The sequence below is a fragment of the Rhyacophila brunnea genome, unplaced genomic scaffold (assembly GCF_057557595.1).
Source record: "Rhyacophila brunnea isolate RB1 unplaced genomic scaffold, BYU_Rbru_1.0 scaffold_2, whole genome shotgun sequence".
NCBI lineage: Eukaryota > Metazoa > Arthropoda > Insecta > Trichoptera > Rhyacophilidae > Rhyacophila > Rhyacophila brunnea.
The window spans coordinates 13,930,976-13,952,943 of record NW_028232859.1 but is presented as its reverse complement, the minus strand read 5'-3'; the positions used below and the strand labels follow the sequence as shown (position 1 = coordinate 13,952,943).

The 21,968-nt window shown below is 30.6% G+C and overlaps 1 protein-coding gene across 1 annotated transcript in view; it reads left to right on the top strand.

The window, feature by feature from the left end:
* The window catches only part of LOC147071896 (arrestin homolog), a 159,895-nt gene that overhangs the window by 83,348 nt on the left and 54,579 nt on the right, over window positions 1-21,968 (top strand). Inside the window, exons 4-5 of the mRNA XM_085946420.1 lie at window positions 15,448-15,595; window positions 16,241-16,243. Coding sequence (XP_085802546.1) covers window positions 15,448-15,595; window positions 16,241-16,243 — 151 coding nt within the window. The remainder of the gene's footprint in view (window positions 1-15,447; window positions 15,596-16,240; window positions 16,244-21,968) is intronic.

Genomic DNA, 21,968 nt, shown 5'->3' with positions numbered 1-21,968 from the left:
AAATATTATATTTATATTATAAATAAATATTCGTATATTTAACTTGTTTACTGCTTATTACTACAATAATAGTTGTTCTTATTGAGTAAAATACCCAAGATAATCATTAAATAATTTAATATCAAATCATTTGAATCTGGTATTTATTGTAGATTTTTTCCCCTGAAAACTAGAGTAGAGAGTGTACGTAAAGTATTTATTATTTATGTCAAAAATTATAAATTCGTTGATTGATTATAATTCAAAATATATAATGTATGTTTTTGTCTACGAAATAATATGGAATATTCAACCTTGACATTCTTGTTCCAAGGAGTATAATTTTGTGAATATTTTATATTACAACCACGACCATATTACAGAATAGAGTAGTTCAAATACCTCAAAGAACGCTTTAATCTACCACATAATAGTATGACAAGTTGTATTGTAGTTGATGAATTAATATTGTTTGGTTTTTATGAACAAAAGAAAAGTTGAACATACTATTCTGAATAGTTGAAGATTAGGTATAGTTAGTATTTGATATAATTTTAATTTATTCATTACTCATTAGGATTTATAATTAAATTAGTTTTGATGTTAGTTTAACTCGGAATAAATACTTTTTCTAAACCGTTATAACATGTTTAATTAACTTGGACATTTGAATCCAAAACTCGTTATAAAATTCTAGCGTTTATATTTTCATTACGTAAAAAATTCAAACAAATAATATTATGTTTATTTTAATACTTGTGCATAAAAGGCAGTTTGTATACTTTTGATAGCATTGGTTTTTTGTTTAGTTGGTAGTTGTTTATCTCTTATAACAATTAGTATACCAGTGTTTGTCATACTGTGTGCCACGAAAGAAAAAGTCTGTGAATCACAAGTTCACAGTTTTACAAGTTAAAGTTTAAAACTTACATCATGATTACTTCCCAGTCGTAGACGCTTCCTCAAACAAATTTAAAATTTTATAAGTTCAGAAGACAATAGAAAACCTCTCTGCATTATTTTCAAAGTATTTTCCATCACTCAATTATCAAATATATGAGTGACTCTTTTGCAAAATATTATGACTCTGACGATCCTGTGGACATTTTCATAATTTTCTAAACTTCAGTTTCTTTTATTTAGACTCAATATCTTCGATTAACTATTACATCCCTTTAAATCTCTGATGGCGTTTGGATCGTTGTATTTTTGCAAAATTAGGTATCTCATCCCTTATAGCAATATTAAAAAAAAAAAAAAAAACGGAAACGATGACAGATGGTATATGAAGGGTTACGTATCTACATCCGTGTCTTAACATAATCATTTCTCACAATCAACTGCATCCTTCTCAGTAATAATTAAATTGTTATCCATATTATCTCTCTATTATATTAAAATTCATATTAATAAATTACCTGAATTCTAGTGGTGAAGGATGTCTATTGGAGGAGATTGATTGTGCTAATAAACAAGCACATTCGTCGCATGAAAAAAAAATATTTAAAAATGAATAGGTATAATATAAGTAGTAAAACTTGTTTATTTGTATTTTTCATTTTTGTATTAGTAGATACATTGTTGACTTTTTAAAAAGGTGTCTGTAATTATTTAATGAAATAAAGGGGTGGAGGCGCCAAGGTTAGATTTTTTAAAAGGGACGCGTAGTAACATAAAGTTTGGAAATCACTGCTTTAGACACAACGTATATTTAGTCACGTACAATATTATTATCCTTTAAAACATATTTTGGAAAAATACTGAAGTTTAATCCTTTTGACTAAATAGTAGTCACCGTAGAACTATATGAATATAGCCTTGCCATAATACCAATAATAAAATTATGATAACAAAATGTTACGATGTTATCATAAATAAGTTCTCTTAATTGAAGACATGGTAATCGTTAAATAATTGTACGTTATCAATTTTATGTATTTGCTAAATCACAATACCGGTTATTATTGAAGTTGGAACAGCATTTCAATTAACAATTTTCTGTATACTGAGTACCTACGCTACAATGAATAATTGATTCTAATTTTGTCGATAATAATAATTTACTAATCCACTACCCGGAACCAAAATATATCAAAATAATTTAAATGAATATTCAAAAAATATATTTTGGCTATTTCTGGTAAATCTTTTAATTACACAAAACTATTTTTCCGAATAATACTTTTACAAATTTTATTTACTAAACCAATTTTGCTAGACCAAACATCAGACAGTAAAGTTCTTTGACCATTTCTTTGAGAGCCACAAATGAAATCTTGTTGTATTTTATATTAGCCTTTAGTTAAATCCGTTTTCTTTTCCTGGATCACCCTTAACCAGTCTATGGTACTTATTCTTCTTGATTCACGTATTGGTAGAAATGACAAGAGTTGAACACTGGAAAACATATTTATTTTTACAAAAAAAAATTATTTTAGCAAGCATAGTGAAACATGTATAGTGTACTTTAGTTAGACAACTGAATAAAATATTGAAAAATGACCTCACTATTCCTGATGTAATCAATGTGTTCTTCTACTACTAAAAATATGTGTGTGGGTACAAAACATTAACCTTAAATTGGATTTAAAAGAGAAGTTTAAAAACTAAGATGTATACAAAACGGTATAAAAAGATGCATGTTGGCCATAATACACGAATATCTAAAGATAAATAATATATATATAAGAAAGCAAACAAAAAAACATTTTTTAATTCAATGATCACTTCATATTGTGATTAGAAAATGTAACTTGAAAACACTTACCAAAAAAGTCTTTTAAAAAAATACGCGGGACTCAAACCGGCATCCACTAGATTTTCGCCAATGTGCTTTACCAATTAAAATATGAGAGTGCTATCATTCTAATTATGATGAAATTAACTAGTACTTTTTACATCTTGAAGCGCTTTAACAACTTGCGTTAACTTCAGGCAATCAGGTTTTTCATTTTAAATTAAGATATCAATTACCTTAATAATTATTATCCGGATATGGATCTCTCAAAATTTTATTATAACGTAGATGCACTATCCAATAGTAGCCAATATATATATATATATAAAAAAACATAAAAGGCGACCAATATCTAGTTGGATCGATGAGATATTTAAATTTAGCTATAGTAAGTGGCAACATACACTCTAGCATCATGCCTCGGACTAAGTAAATCTCATTTCCTCCGAGCCTCGGACCAGCGCACCCTCTCGCCCTGAATTATTCTCTCACCATGCCTGGGATTCAATCATTCCTTCCACCGAGCCTCGTACCGCTAACACCTCTCCTGCGTTGTTTATTCTTGGTACCACCTGTAGTGTACCGTTTATGCAGCAATAAATTCTCGCTCCTCGATTCACTCGAGCAATCTCCAATCAATTTTTCTCCTCCAATATCTCCACCCTTAAAAGTATATCGAAAGTGATTAAGATGATGATGATTAATAAATGTTTATCTTGATTAAAATTTTAGCAGACACTTTATTTAACCATCGTCTAATTGTCTCACCGAATTGTATTCTTGTCTTTGCCTTTGCGAAAAGATGTTACCCCCATTGAAATTTCAAATATTATAATCGTGAAACATTACTACATAAACTTGTAAGGTAACCACCTGCAATGAAAGAGACATAGTGTGTATGTACAGACATACGTACATACATATATACATACAATAAAAATGGTACGTTTATGGAAGGTCGACAAACTACAACAAAATCTCTTTGAAGAAAACTCAGAAACTTTCTCGAGTATTCTACCAAAAATGAGATTTTGCAAATAATGAATATTATATTTTTTACTTTTTTATAATATTATAAATACCCTGATTAGATCAATCATCTTTAAATAAAATGTAAGGGTTTTTATTTGGTTCTCTTTCATAGATTTATAGAGTTATAGAATAATGTTTTTTTAATACGACTGTTGACGAAATATTTGTATGAGCAAGACTAAGATAAGATAAAAAAGAAAATATAAAATCTTGATTAAGAACCATTTTGCGATATTGCCAGATCAGTGTGTTTTTTTAGGTACATGTATAGATATTATAAATATGCCACAATAACGTGATTTCTATATCTTTGATAGAAAACGAGACATAGTCGGAGCGGTGCCAAACGATAAAAAGCGATGTAATCGGTTATCATAATATTTTCCCTGCCTAATTGCAGCTCTCGAGAAGAAGTAGCATGTATGCATTTTTAATGTTAAATTGTTTAGCTATAAGAAAGATTATCATAATACGATATTATCGCGATAGAAGAACGAATATTCTATTTTTAAATATCTTAATCCGTATATGAAAATAATAATTCTGTTTCCGATTTAGAGTATGTACACTCAATAGAATTTAATTTTAGAATAATACATACATAGTAATTCGTATTTTACGATTTTAATTAAAAGTATGTATACCTTACTTATGGTATGGCACAACTCACATATCTATGATTTCATATTATATGCTATAGGTTGGTGTTGGTATACCCTATTCGGAAATCCGAGTCACTGACAAAATAAAAAATACAAAATTCTTATAAATTCACTTTCTATCAAGTGCCTGATAGTCGATAGAGTTAGGTTTTTATATTTTACACCGAATGTGTGAAATTGCGTATTACATGAAATTGGCAAAATTTTGCCTAATTCATGAAAAATGCAAGCCCGTTACCTTATTCATGAATTAGGCAAATTATCTGCCTAATTCATGGGTTAACCTTTGGTTACCACTGGATGACGGCTTGTATTCAGATCGCCGACCTCTAGTAATATCAATCGCATCGAGAACTTCCTTACCCGTTGGTTTATTTTGTGATCTTTACGCGTTATGTCTAACATGTACCTTGCCATGCCACGTTGCGCTCTTCGTAATTTTTGAATTTCACATACATATTATAATATATTCTTTAGAGCACCACAACATACCAAGAGGCCCAATGACAGTAGTGTAGTGAAACACTATATTTTAGTATATTTAGTAATAGAAGTTAACCAATCACAAGCGCCCAGGCTATGAGAAAATTACATACATATATTGTGACCTCACTGGGAATCAATCCCGGAGCCCCCGGATTAAAGGCCAGCGCCTTACAAGAGTCGCCTTGTGTAAATATATAACTTAGTATATTTTTTTAATTAAATTACCAACATTTGTGTTAGCGCTTTGCAAAAGCTTAAAAAATTCAATGAAACTTTCTTACACAGCAATGTACCTAATCTTTGAAAATATATTTTCTTTAATAGTTACAAAATGTAATAGGTATAAATGAAAAGAAGACTATTTTTAAAAAAAAATCTTCGAACCGAGTCATTGGTTATTTCATATAGCTTCGTTGAAATGTCATTTTTACCCATTTCAATTTATACTGAATCCTTAGTTGAGTTATTATTCGGAATATTTCATCAAATATTATTAATAATATCAGTGATTCAAAAGAACTTCATTTTCAGGAGAGCATTAAATTTAAATACCCACTAAATATATTAATTTAAAAATCAATCGTGAAAAAAATACAAGGCTCGTCGCACATAACGGTGTCTAGACGCAACCACAGATCACCGTATATCGTGATCACGGCACGGATTGATTACGGTAAGACACCTCCACATCCGTATCTAATATCCTCATGGACAAATCGTCCCTAAAATATACATCAACGTGATATTCCCTGCGATAGCTATCATAATATGCGACGAGCCTAATAGTGACTATTTTAAAATATATTAAACGCATATTGATTTATTTTAAATGCCAGAAGGTTAGGTATACAGATACAAGTCTTGTACTCTGATGACCACACACACTTTTTGAGATTTTTTATACAGGGGATTTGATGGGATTTAGATATTTCACAAGTTTATTTCATGGGATTGCTACCAAAAGTTGGTTTTATATATAATTTAGGTATTTAGAATTAACAACGAATTATGTGTGTATATATATATATATGTGTATATATATCATCCGATATATCACATAAAGCACAAAGAAATAAGAATTATGCCTGATTTTAGAGGGCGTGTCAATCTTTCAAATTGAAATTACTTCATAATATGATTTCGAGACTTACCAACTTTTGGCAGTAATCCCAAGATTTATATTACAGAGTGTGGACGTTGTGCATTTAATAAATGAATAGTAACCATTTAGCTTCAAACCTACACATCATATTCAGTTTCTAGGTTAATTTTATTAATTTTGGGTAATTGATATTAACGTCAACCCCATCGCGTGAAGACTGGCTTTCTAAGGTATCGATTTTATTTTAATAACATAATGTTTATGCGTGCGTATATATATCTACGAATAGGATTAATAGTGTGGTGTAATTTCCGGTTCAGACAGCTTATAATGTAATATACCTTATTCATTAGCTTTGCATCACATTTGACATACTTAGAAATAAAATAATATGCGTACACCTTTATAGTTTTACTGTGTGACACTTTTAGAATTATTGATGTCATAAAAACGGTCTTTTTCTGTTTTATAAAATGCCTAGTACTTGTATTCAATATATTTTATGCAGGCAATATTAATGATTTTTAAACCAATTTTTTACTTTCATTCTAGTTATTTATATCGACAGAGGATGGACGATAACTACTCCTAAAAATTCAGACAATAAACGTCCATATTTATTAAGTCATGATAGAATGAGTAGATGTATTAAGATGATATCTTCTTGCATTCTCTTTCACAACAGTGGTATAGATAAGTTTTTTTCTTAATCATTTCTATTATCATTTATTTATGACAACACAAAAATCATTTACTTTCTAAAACTGATTCGTAGTTATGTGATGAATATATTTTTCAGAAGAACATTGCTTACCTAGTGGTATAATGCCTTAAATTTTAATGACACATCGTATAGCTGCTACATTCATGTGTTATTAAAAACGTCGAAGAGTTCAAAATTGCCCTGGCATTATGGAGGACGAAAGAGCTCGGTAAAATTGTAAATAGTTTAAGATAATTACAGAGAAGACCTGGATAACGTATCCTCACTCAAAAAAGAAGAGGGGGTTTGTTAGTGGGTTGCAGTTAAAGTCACGGTAAAATTATATATAAAAACTTGACTTCGGATGCATACTTTCTGCTTCAAGTTCATTCAACTGCAACAGCACTCAGATTTCTGTCGTTCAGTTGTCCCATCGTCCAGTTATCCAGTAACCCGATGCATAATAAAAGGTATACCAAAAATTCTCTGGATGGAACCCACCCGGATAATGATATTGAATAATATGTACTTACTTTTATTTAAATTTACCTAAAATCTTGATTGAATAAAACACGCTAGATTGACTATGTCAAGGGATGTTAGCTTTTTCCATAATTGTCCTGTGTAGAGTAGAAATTAATGGTTCCGCATGGTTCAGCAGTGAAAATAAATGACACCGAAGAAGAAAAAACTCGATTCCCTTTACGTGGCGCAGTTCTACCAACATACGCGGCGCGGTAATGAAATCTGAGTAGCACACTATTGTATGTAGAGACGTTAGAACAATAATAAACTCCCACGTAAACTCTTGATTAGAAGTTATATTGTTGTGTTGGCGCAATTTTCTTTTGCGCGGGAAAAATACGCACGAAGCGCCACAGTGCGGCAGCTAAAATAAATACACGTGATTGATTGCTTCTATTTCGCAAATAAGACTTTTTTCTATGCTTTTGATTTTTTTGTTTAGGTTATTTAAAAACTAGCGATAGCCCATGACTTAGGTACGTACAATATAGAAATATATATATGTGTATATATACAAAATAAAGAAATTTTCATCACCTACTGATTTGATTAGTTTGCATGAGCTTGCAAATGAATCCCGAAAAGTAGACTTAAAGACAAATATCTCGAAGACAAAAGTAATGGTAAACTGTTTTGCTGAACCAAAAGCGATCCTCAACATCAATAACACTCAAACCGAGCGAGTCAACAACTACGTCATTTTGGACAATAAAAATGTCAATTTACCTCTCGGAACCAAACTGGAATGGAGTGCATTTGGACACCTAAATAGTATTGTCAGAAGTGACCTCCCATTATGTCTTAAGCGTAAAATGTTGAACAAATGTGTGCTACAAGTATTCACGTATGCATGTGAAACATAGACTCTTAATGTAGAAGTCCAAAAATTATGAGTAGCGCAGCGTGGTATGAAAAAGTGCAAGTTGGGCATAACGCGGAAAGACCACAAAAGAAACCAATAGAGATAGAGATCGCCAAGCAGATTAAATGGTAATGGACTGGACATATTCTTCGGCGAGTGGATAAATACCGTCATACAATTATACTCAAAGGATACTAAACAACTTTCTAGACGCCCTAAAATCTGCTGAATAGACGAACACATAAAGTTCGGTAGACGCAGGTGACAGCGAAGAATTAAGGACCGAGAAGAGTATAAGTAGCTGAAGCTTTCATCTGGTAGTGGAGCTAATTATATAAGCTATTGGAAAAATATCGTAGGGTCATAAACTTGCTTATTTAGGGGTCCGTACTATTGACAAAATTTGAGAAACACAAAGTTTATATAAATTTAAAGTAAAGCTGGGCAAATGGTTTGCAAAGTAATATCTCTCTGTTAAAGGAGTTTCAATTGTTTCGCCTGTAGCGGAAAAGGTGGTAAACTTATTGTTGTTGTTGTGGCCTTCGTAGTCCAGTGTGTAAGGCACTGGCCTTTCATCAGGGGGCTCTAGATTCGATTCTTGGTATAATATAGCTCGATAGATATTTGTGATTTTCTCAAAACCTGTGAGTTTGTATTGTCTCATTTATATTACTGAATCACTACACTACAGTCATTTGACCTCATGGTCTGTGGTAGTGTTAAAAAGAATAATATATACATAATATATATTACTAATTATAAAACACGCGTTTGAACGATTTTCAATGAAAATTATTAAAGCATCATTTGAATTATTGAGCACAACACCAAAGGCTCCAAAAAGTAGATGGTTTCAATATGATTATACTGCCAAATAAAAGCAACAAAGCAATCTTTGAGAAACAAAAAAGTTTTCACAAGAGAGTTCACTGAGAGAAGTCTGAACCGAATATTTGAAAGGAAATTAATCAATCCTTACTTTATATTTTTACATTCTATACTCGTCTATATACAACTTAGTAAATCTTGATGTTAGTATTTATTTTCTTAGGAATAAGTCACACTTACTACATTCCATTCAAGTTTATATTTTAAGAGTGTCACACGTAGTAAACAAGTCGAAACGTTATAGTGAAATACGTCCAGGCAACAAATGAAAATTGATTTTTCAATTTTCTTTCGGCAAACATGACATCGTACCCAGCTCCCGCAATAAACTCAATTCGGTTTAACCCTACACATGCCAATGCATAAATTTTTAAAGTAATCCCTTCTATTCCATATCTATCAGTAGTTATCGATGATTATTTTACATTCTCTATATCTCATTGCTCTAAACTGGGAATAGAGTGCTGAACACAAACCAGTCTCTAAGATTCTTCAGCCAGACCGGTCTTTTTCTGAAATGGTCTCCCTTACCGGAATTCTTCTTTTGAATGATACAATGTAGAAGTTGATATCTCTCAAGATGCCACTAAAAGTGACCAAAGTATGCCAACATTCTACGTTAACTTTTTTCCCCTGATAATAATTATCTAACACATCGGAAGCATTAGTAGTTTATCCTCCCAAGGTTTTAAAATTACCTGCCATTTGGTGAAATTAGGTGGATGTTATACTATTTCTTACAATGGAGTTTTTTAATACATCCGCTAAACTAATAACTCTCCCTGCCATATATTTTGACTTTGCCATATATTTTTTTAATGAAAGCGATATATTTACAAATCTATCTGAAAAATATCAGTCATTAGAATTCATTATTGGATAGTGGATACAATATACTTAATTATGCAATGATAATATTTTGTAGAAACTAAATTACTAAAAAAGCGAGCACTGTTAAATTATTAAGGTAGAGTATATTATTTTTTACAATAAATTCAGAGTATTATATATTAGTTTATTGCATGATACTAAAAAAATCCACCATTAAATTTAATGATCTAAAAACTAACGGGATAACTATACGTTTTCAATTTGACAACACATAATTTCACTTACGATTACAATGATATATAAAAATAATTTTGTTGAGAAATGTTGTTCAGCAATTGTTGGGTTAACTTATTGGCGGGAAATTGGAAAAATCATCTCGAGTCGAACTCAATTCACGTAATGGTGGCGCATCCCTTTCTGTTTACCTCTCATTTTCGAACACATGCTGTCCTATTAGTTCTTGGTTGCGGGTATAAAAATATAAATCAGAGTTTGATCTTTTTATCGGTTTATAACTAGGTACGTTTATAAATTTAATGGTAATTTAAGTAATCGTAAAACCGTAATAAAATTAGATACTTTTTTATTTAACGTGAATGTTAATTTTATGTATTTTTTGAATTTTGTTACTGGGGGGCAGGTGTCAGTACCTATGTATTTTTACAGTGTGATAAGAAACGAGATTGACGAGACAAATTGAATAGTTGCTTTCACGGTCAGTAGTGGGCACGTCTCGGAAACGTTGGATTGCGAGTTTGATCCACTTATAGAAGAAAAAAAACCTTCTTTTTCTATTTGTGCTTGATCCACTGAAATAACTCAATGGGTTGGGCAAATGACTTACAAGCATTACTCATAAAACAATCGGTATAACCCGCAATCCATGCTGTAATCTCCTTTCAATATCTTCAATGACAAATATTAATATTTCCAACGTTCAGCAATTCGTAATTAATAAGTAAACATAATAACCGTTACAAAATCTAAAAAAACCCTTAAAATATTGACGAAAAACCTTTTATCCTCTTCGGGTAGACGTGCTTCTATGAAACTGAAACAAAAGAAAAAAGTATGTCAAAGTGAATGAGTCAAGTTTTTTGTCATTGCAAATTCATTTTTAGCAAACTTTACACTTATACTCTGAGATTTACTTTTCAAAACCACACATGCTTTTTATTGGTGTTACAAGCCTAAAAAATGGTATACATTAAATCGTCAGTAATCAAAACAACGGTATTAGAATGATGGTACCTGGCGGGCCACGAATTTATATGAAAATAAAACCTTAGAAACACCATTATTTAAAAATATATTAATAGTTTATCATAAAGACTTGTATATTAGTTAAGAATGTCACAATGATAACAAGAGATGGCAGTATATTGTGTACAATATAATAATTTATTTAAAACAACCGATTGGGGCTAGTGTAGTGAGTGTAAAGTACAGCGTGTATATACGCTCATTTTTTAAAGCCGGCCTTGCATTCACGGACTTGTAGAGCTTGTGGCATACATCTGGTAGAGCGGGACCTATTTTTTTTTACTTGCAAATAATGCACATTTAATACTACAAACCCAAAGAATGCTGAAAGTTCATATTATACTTACTAATTCGACCGTATTTTTTGCTTTTCAATTCGATGTGAATCTTCGCCACGCGGAAGTTTCAAAACGGATTTTTACGAGTAATGTGTATTAGCCACTCAACCTATTCGGCCCGTGCTCTATGCCCAAAGATCCGACATATGAATATGTCACACGCGGAATATTGACCCGAGACCAACTTCACAAACCTATACGTTACAATTCAGCTATCGTAGTAACTCGTATTACTGCCTTTATCGTAGTACCAGTTCAACTTCGTTGCCCAAGTAATAATAATATAAGATTAAAAATAAGAAAAAAGATTATCTTTTCTTGCGATTAATTTTGCCTCTTTAAGCAAAGATTAAGTACAGCTTTTAAAAATATTATGAAACAGGGATAATTGCTCTCTCTTTATACTAAAAATGATAAGTGTGTTTTTTGAGCCGGATCAAAGGCTTTAATATAAACAGAATACGAAGCAAAAGATTTTTTTTGTCTAGATGTAGTTTTTCGTGATAATAAAAATTTAGCTACTTTTACAAGCTAAATTTGCAATCCTGTTTGGTTTTTTAATCTCGCAGTCCTGATGAAATTGCTAGGATTTCGGAATTAGTTTTATGTATTTTGACAATAAAACCAAAAAATGCAACGTAAATAATATATTGCAAAATTACGTCGAATTTATTTATTTCGAAATGTTCTAGATGTTGTTATATTTTTTCTATATCTTGTATGAAATTTAGCAGGCATTGTTACTCATTATTATTTAAATCACTGAATTATAGTATTAAGATTTATTTAAAATTGATACTTGTAGTCAATGTTCCTTGTATTTTTTAAATGACAATAAATTATTAGTGGTCTATATATTAAATGAAGCGCGGAAAATGTTGTATGGCGCATGGTAAATATATGAGCAGTATAGTGGGAGGAACCTTTCTTCACGGTAGGTATGTAATAATTTTCGTTAGATCAGATTCTCTTATACGAGTATTATAACAATAAAAACTTTCATATTCAAATCATAATAAAAGTGTATATAGTTTTTACTGTGTTATTTAATTTATAGACGTGCATTATAGATGAGATTTCTTTTTATGCGTTTTCATGTACAATATATACAGCAATGAGATTTGATTTTTTTTTGGTGCGTTAATGGGAAGACATTTTTATAAACGAAACCCGTACATTGTCCACCAGTTCGGACAAACACAGAATAAAATCTAATTGGCTCAAAACCACTCCATGCTAATCATTCGATACCCCATTGGCTGCATACCGTTTAATACAATAAATGCACTGACCAATGAATGACACCAAATGCTTTTCGAACTGTAAGAATGTTGAATGCATCAAAAATGTGTGTGAATTTAGCTAAAGGATTATCCTATAAATTATAAATCAATTATATTGTATGGTAAATAGGTAAGGCGGAAAACAATAGATTTTATTTTTTAATATTCATTACCGAACGTGTTTTATATGGCCACTATAAAAATACCTTTATAGTTAAATAATAAATGAATTTTAATAGCGGTACTCTGTTGATGATAAAAAATATTACATAAATATGATATCAGTAACTCTTAAAGCCATCTGACATGACAACCGGAAAACGTTACGTTAAGTAATAACAAGTCGTAGACCAGGGGGTACGGGGAATTTATTTCCTCGTATTTTATAAGAGAGTGGCACCTTCTCACCTCCCTCTATAAATACCCCTATGTTCAAACTCTCTCTATATTTATCATAAATGGTATGTGAATTCTTCCTTCTTGACGTAACGTTATGCGTTTGTCGTGTGCCACAGTTTTTAACTGGACCGTATTGGTCGTGCTGTTGTATTGACATATTGTCTATTTAGTTAGATTACACTTGAGATAGTTTGTGTTAATAGATTTAATTATCGTATCTCATTTATTTAATATATTTTATTTTGAGTTATCTTTATGAAGAATTTGGGAGGCGCTACCAAATCTGAAAAACACTTCACCATATTTCGGAGAATATTGTTATATTTTGGTTATTTTATTCAATTACTAAGCATACTTAGACATATTTCAAAGTTAAATAGCGGTGATTGGAGAATATTTAGTTCATTTACTCTACCCATTTTAAATTGACGTTGACAGCTATTTCATCACAAAATACTACTAAATTCGATCTAAATATTATGAGTGTTTAGCCTAAAATAGCGGTCAATATTAACAACTATTAAATTGTAGAAATTAAGTAAACTTTGTTCAAAATTCATGTTATCGAATTATACTACGTAAACACCGTCCAGTTTAATTGCTAGTATTAAAAATACAAATATATATTTAAAACTTGACTGATGTTTAGTTTTCGCCACCCACTACACGTGCTCTATTGGAGTATCCTGTTATTTTATGACCTCTTTAATAATATAAACCGCCTACATTGCTACTAAATTCAAAGTGCTTTCGTCTTATCAAAAGGTTCTCTATGTAAAGGAGCCAAACTAGGCGGCCTATAGATTAATGATAATGAAAGTAAACATATCCACATTGATATTACGTAATACACGATTGCGCTAAAATCTGACTTCCGCTTGATTTTTTCGAAAAAGGAATAAATAGAAAAATATCGTCGTGGAGAATAAATTACTCAGTTTAGTTTCATACTAATTGACAATTTCAACTAAATGGTAGTTTTTTTTAAACATTTTCCATTCAATAAACTTCAGAAAATCAATTTTATTCCAAACGATTTATCCGATAGCAATAAACATGACGCATCTACTTTGTAATAGATACTAAGCTCGGCAACGTAAAATATTTTTTAACATAATTTTAAAATGACGCCATATTTTTTCAACTGTAATATTTCTTTTTTATCTACGGATTCGAATCATCGAACGAGTGATATTTTTAAATATCGAAAAAAGATGCATTCATTCTATCGGCAGTCTGCTTGGTATATTTTTAGATTTCAAACTCCAGACTTAAAATCAGGTGCAATTTTGTTTTATCTCATTTCTCTTTTGATATTTCAAGATGTTATCGTTTTTCGCCTTCTTTGTGAGCAGCTTAATTTAAAATATTTAATTTCAGATATGTATGTACTTAAACTTTTTGAAATTTAATTTTATCATTTCTGATTTTAAATAACATGAATCAACATAAAGGAAAGTGGAGATAAAATTAGCCTTAGATGAATAAATCCTTTGATAATATCCAAAATATTCATAACGTAAAAATAATAAATACACTATTTATAAATATAATATTTATTATTAATCTACCTATTTCTTTTTTGATTTATATTTGATGATATTTTAAATATATAATATAAACCAAAAATAATAACATACATTCTAAGAAAAATAAAAGTATGCGTTCCATGCTTTCTATTTTTCTGCACTTGCAGGTTTTGGCATCAGAGAACCTCCATATCACGTAAATGTCGACAGTGCACCCTATCACTTATTATTAGTATATATACTTAGTATATTGAATACTTGTTTGCTTCCATAGGAGATACTTTGCTTACTATGCTATCCATCATCTGATATCCTTAGAGGCTAGATTCACTTAGCGTGCAGATAGTTGGTCCTTTTCGAATATGACATCCAGTATGGTTGTAATCATAAAACTTCTGAATTTAATTAAGACATGTGTTGTAAATATATTTAATGCCTATAAACTCCTGGTCAGTCTTCGTAATTTGGTCAAAATTTACTCAAACTTTAGTGATATAGGTAGGTTTCAGGCACCCCGTCAAAATTCAGCAGGTTCCGTTGAGCTTTCACGTATCTTTTATGCGCAGACTTGCGCAATACCGGAAAGAGTAAATCTCATACACATAGAGCAAGAACTGAGACGTTTAGTGAATATAATTGAGCTGTCCGCGTATTATCACTCAACTTTCTCATGATACCGTTCCTCGTCTATATTTACATTTAACTCACAATTTTGTCACTATGTCACTATAACTCAGTCACTATAAAAATTAAATATAAATCTAATGCTACTTAAAATAATACATCCATTTAATAATAAATGTTAATTGAATATTTTAATTGTTCCAGGATGCTCTACTCCAGAGACTGGGTTCTAGGGCGCACGCATTCAGCATGGAGCTGACTCCGCTAGCTCCACCAAGTGTGCAGCTGGTGCCAGCCAAAGAATATCGAGGGGCGCCAATCGGAACTTCATACGACGTTAGAGCATATGTTGGTAAGTTAAACTAATCATTTTTTTGATAAAATAAATAAATAGGTGATCGATCACACACAGTGAGTTTTACCTTTATACTAAAAGGATCGATAGGAAGATAAATGCATGACACAGTAAAGATAAACACTGTTTACAGATAAATCCCGATGCATAGTTACTTAGGACTTAAACCTCACTTTTGAAGTTGAATTAGTTAAAATTATACATATTAAGTGATATATTGATCAAATTTATAAGAATATTTATAATTGTATATATTGTATGCAATGAAGTTAATGACCCTACCAAACCACACCCAGTCTTAACCGGGAGTATCACTAGACCCTATGTTTGGATGTGAAGCATCCTTTTTATGACTGAAAATGTATCAGGAGTAGTTACCCAAGTCTTGTACTTTGACTGAATTTACATGACTTTAAGTTAAAGTACCCAGATAGAGTACTCTATCTAGGTAGAGATGAGCACGTAAGCACGTAGAGGTAATATTAAAAATTGTAGTAAGTAACAAATTAAAGCTAATACAAAAGTGTCGAACATTCGAAGTGAAGAGATTTTCGCGTTGGCAGTATGACGCCGCAAATTTTCTAAATGCAATAAAATTGGCCTTTGTTGCGATCAGGTCGGACGGTTCGATGGGCATAACAGCAGGTTGAACCGAATTGAGCAGCTCTTCCCTTTCCGTACACATTTTAGTATATTCCCAGAGGATGTGGTGTGCATCCTGTATTTATATAATTTAATCTATATACACATATCAAATTCAAAATACGATGTTTGAATTCTTTCTGCATATAAAAAATAGGAAGTTTGTGTACTCTAACTACCTTTCCTGCCAGTTCCAATATTGAATTTTTATGACAGATAAAGTCTGTTTACTTTTGATTCGATTTTAATTAATTTTGTTTGATTTAACTGTCAGGATTATTTTCCAAATGATAATATAAATTATATTAAATTCTACAGAACGTTTTTGAAGTCAATGGCTATTTAGGTTCTAACACCATTGTCAAGACTTCAAAAATAAACGACGTGTCTACGCATAAAATTCATAAAAAGAGAATATATTATATAATATACATATATTACTTTTTAAATATAATATAACTCCATTACGTTTATATTTACTCTTCAAAAAAAGTCATATAACAGTAACGTTTTTAAACACGCGACAAATAGTCACAAAAATCGTGTTATGAATACCAGGCCCATTAACGGTGTATTTATTCATCATATTCAATTTCTGAAATCCTATGTAAAAGGTTGTAGATCAAAATCAGCTGCTTGACAATGTAATGAAATTGATAATAATATGACAATAATCATTTATCAATCAACACCATAATATATTGATATATCTTGTATTGTATAGCTCGTAAAGTATATTAATGAAATTCATTGATGTGTTATGAAGGTACACACCTACATACTATTGTTAATCAGTTATATGTATAGTTTATTATTATATAGTTATTCTACAAACCTTAAAATTCTTATCAATATTATCAATTAAAAACTAGGCTTTAAATTCTGACAGACAATAAAAATAATAACAGTAGGAAACACAAACTGATCCAGTGGGTCTATTCTATACATAAGACGGCTATCGGCGGCTTTCGACGGTAGTTTATCAATTTATCATATTTATGTATTATAATTATTACAATGAGTTAGCCATCTAAACTATCTATCTCGCTCTAAAAGTTAACACAGCCAAGAGAGGGGCTGTTAAAACATAGCACTTTTTAACCGTCTAGGTAAACTTATTAACCGTTTTAATACATATATATGATAAACTACCATCGATAGCTGCCAATAACCGCATTGTATTTAAATAGACCCACAAAGTCATGTTATGATAATAGAAACTAAATAAAGAAATTCAATTACGTTATATAAATGGATTATAACTTGTGTAATTGAAAAGAGTTAATTTGAACTTTCATCGAATAGTAGAGTGAAAGTGTTAAAGAAAATTTCAATTTTATTTACATATAAGTATAATAAAAGTAACATTATTAAGGCTAGTGTATAAACTGCACTCATTTAATATTGTTATATTATTCATATATGTAAAATACCATAATATGCGTGCTCCATAATTTGTTTTTCCGAGTCATTCTGTGATATAATATAAACGATAATACATTTTTTTTTCTAATAAACCACGATCATTTAAATGGAAAATCGTCAAAAGCAGGCCAGCATTTTTTTTAATCAATGATAGTGTTGTTATTTTCAATACATACTAAATAATTATTGAAAAAAAACACAATTTTGAAAAACATCAGAAATATGCATGAGTATTTTTGAAAAATCTAGAATAAAAGGTTGGACCGAGTGCGACTTGAAATGAGTTGAGTAAACAAAAAATAATTATATTGTTCTCCCTATAACATCGTCGTACATAGAATCGGACTGTATATATTATTATCTCAAAAGAAATACATATTTATGTAACTCAACTATACAACTTTTATCACTATTCAATTATCAATCTAAAATTAAAAAATTCAAAATTATTTTTTTATGGATTTATCGAAAAAATAAAATCCTATATTTAATAGAAATAATATGCATACGGATTAGACTAGACTGCTGTTAAATACTAGCTCGATACTTATTACATTTAACTATTAAGTTATATCAGCGTGGTTTCTGAAGTATTTATTTATTTATATTATACCAGATTATCTCTTTTTATATCTCTACCAAACACTTATCACTATTTATGACTTGGCTTAATAAACTATATAATAATAAACTAAAATTTTTCGATTCAATTATATCAAAACAATCATTTTTTACATAGTCTGGTTCAAGACGGGGCGGGTGTGTTCTATTAATTCAACCTCTTTGTAAACTATGTTCTACCTGATTGTCTTTATAACCTAGATTCTCAAACACTACACTAATAAATCAATAACATCTAAACATGAATATAACAATGAAAACCTTTCATTTACAAAGCAAAGTTATTTAGAGACATGTCAAATAAATATAATACACCAGGTATAAAATACTAGTACAGTAATTATAGTGTCATGAACAGGAGTCTAAAGCATTATAGTGACTGATATATTATTCCGGTAAAAGATAGCAGACTGACTAGTAATTATATGGATCGATTGATTTGTATGAAGTAATTGCCGGGTCTACGCCGTGCCGTAGCACTCGACTCGTGTTTCGTAGCACCTTAGTATTCAGACTGCCTTAAAGATTGATGAATTTTGCGTTGTATTACTTTTTTGGAATAATTGTGGATTATTAATGTGTTTTTGTGATAATTGCTGGTTCTTTCTTTGTTAATATTTTATAGTGACCGACGTCAAGTATGACGTGTTAATATGCTAAAAATATACATCAATGATTGTAAAATTATACAGTGGTATACATACTAAATAATGATAATATTTAGATTTAAACTAGGGGCGACAGGTTATATGAAATTATGATGAAGCAGGCTGGTATAGTGAAAAAGTATGGTGAGGCGGGCTGGTAATCAAGTTACGGCAAAATTTCCACGTTAACATTATATTATATTTGTACGTTATAATGACCAAAGTAAATCCTCCGTAATGCCCTGATTTTTTTTATCGCGTCGCTATTTCTCGTAAGTTGTCAGCTATTGTTAGCCTGCTTCATTCAGTTGTATGAGAAAGCCGATTCCTTGCCCCTCTTTTTCTTTTAATACCTCTATGGATTTAAAGTTATTATGAAAAGGAAACATAAAAGAGTTTAATATTATAAATTATACATTTAATATATTAACGGATAATACAACCTAACCTAACCTAACGTTAAAGTTATATGTTATGATATGTAAATATTATAGACTTTGATAAATTTCTTATATACGAAGATAAATATATGAGCAAATTGATTATTAGCGGTGTATAAACATTAACAACTAACCTAACCTAACAACTAACAACAACTTTTAAACAACTAACCTAACTTAGCCTAATCTAACGTTAAAGTTATATGTTATGATATGTCAATATTATAAACTTTGATAAATTTCTTATATACGAAGATAAATATATCAGCAAATTGATTATTAGCGGTGTATAAATATTTCCGTATTCATTTGTTTGCTTCGCATCACAATATATTACAATATACATAATTCATTGGTATCTCGGAATTTATATATATGATATATCAATGATCTGAATACGAGAGAATGTGGAATGCGGATGAGATTTTGAAATACAAATACTTACAGCTTACTAAAGCTTAATACGATTGAATCCAATATGTACCTACACAGTATTTATCTTACATTCGTTTGCGTTTGTTTACGTAGATGATATCAATGTTGCTGAAGGGTGAATAGAATGAACATAAGAACTCAAGTTAATACATTTTATTGATAATTTACATTGTAACATAAATTATGGTGAAAAGTAATGTATTTTAAACATTAGAAGTTAAAAAATCAAAATTTACTATAAAATAATTACAAGATAAAAAGAACTTTTAATATACAACGTTTTTAATTTTTTTGTTGAATTATTATGCTCAATATGCTCAAACTCGTACTTGATATGAAGTAAATAAAAACAAACAAACGAACAAAAATATATAATACTGAAATGTAATTTTGACGTTTCATTTTGATTTCCATAGTAACGCACGTATATATTAATAATTTAGTTACTAGGACCACCCTCTTAGCAACCAATAATAGTCTTTTACTTTTTACGGATTTTTCTGAAATAACTTTCCATACAAAACAGAATTAACTAAAAATGAATTCAATTCTGCTTAAAGATGGCTAAAAGAATCGTGTTCTGATATATTCTAAAAGTTTCAAATGTCTAGCTAGTCGGGAAGTTAGTTAAAAATCGATTGCAAGATTTGTACTGGGCAAACAACTACCGGACAAACAAGAATACGAGCTAATAAAAACGTTGTAAAATACATGTTCGTTGTGTCCCTCCAAACCAATCCGCCCAGCACCACAGTCGGTCTTAATCGAGCGTATTACGAGGCTCTACGTTTGGATGTTCAGCATCAACTGTTTTTTAAGCCAAGAAATTTCTCAGAAGCAGATACCCAATATTTAGGTCGCAACGCACTCAAGTGTGCTTTGACTGAATTTATAGTAACATAATTTAATAAAAAAAAATGCCCCACGAGAGAAGAACGGGGAATTAATAAAAATAAATTACTCTAATTAATCGAATACATTATATTCAAAACTATGTGAAGAGATCTTCACGTCCACAAAATGACGGCGCTAATTTCTTAAACGCAACAAAGTTGGCCTTTGTGGCGACCGAGTCGAACGGCCTGATGTGTCCAACAGCTGGTTGGGCCGACGTTGGAAGGCGACCAGTGAAACACGTATAAACAGTTTTGATATTCGTTCAGTTGAGATGATTATAATATATAAAGGTGTTAATTTTGACTTGTGTGCGTAGCAATGCAGGAGAACTTGTGACTGTATTATTGACAGTGCCAAGCCCTGCCACGGACTGACTGAGTTGAGACGCTACAATTGAATGAATAAATCATTTCAATTATCTCTTCATCACAATATAATATGTCTATAAAATACAGTAAATACTCAGTATTCGCGAATCACGTATGTCAGCGATATGTCGTGTATATATATTATAGTGGAGTTTTAACTTACTAGGGACATCTAGCGGCAATATACAAACCATGCAATTTAATACAATTTTCTGATAGTTTACTTTTACTCGAATTATTTAAAATAAAAAGAATTTCAAGTTATACACATTTGTATTTTTTCGACGATGCATATTTTTAATCACGTTTAACAAACATGACTGGAACCTCTGTATCCGGTAACATTATTATTATTAATAGATCACATGCATTGCAGAAGACACCAGACACCATTAAATAAATTATATGATATTATGATAACTTGTAAAATCTAATTACTTAGTAATTACGTTATACGCTATGTAGGTTAGGTTAAATTAAGTTGCATTAGATTATAGCAATTAACCTTAATTCGCAGAGTCTAATTACATGTGATTACTTTAATGTTGAAGTGTGTCTATTCATTTTTGCTGATTTACTCAGAACATGTGATGTTAATTCAAAATTTAAATATAATATTGTCATCTACCCACGTCATGCCTATAGAGAGGCATGTGATGCCTACGATGATAGCTTACGCGTTGGTTTATCATGTCGTGGGTCCTAGGTTCGAATCCTGGGTCTGGCATGCTGTTTTTGTTTATTGTTTTTCAATTTGTATTTGGAGTCAGCGTATTGGCCTAATATGTTGAGCAAGTGGCTAACATTCATTTCTCGTAAAACGAAAATCTGTTAATACAACTCTTATCTCTGTGAAGGTCCATATTATAATCTTAAGATCGGATATGATCAACAA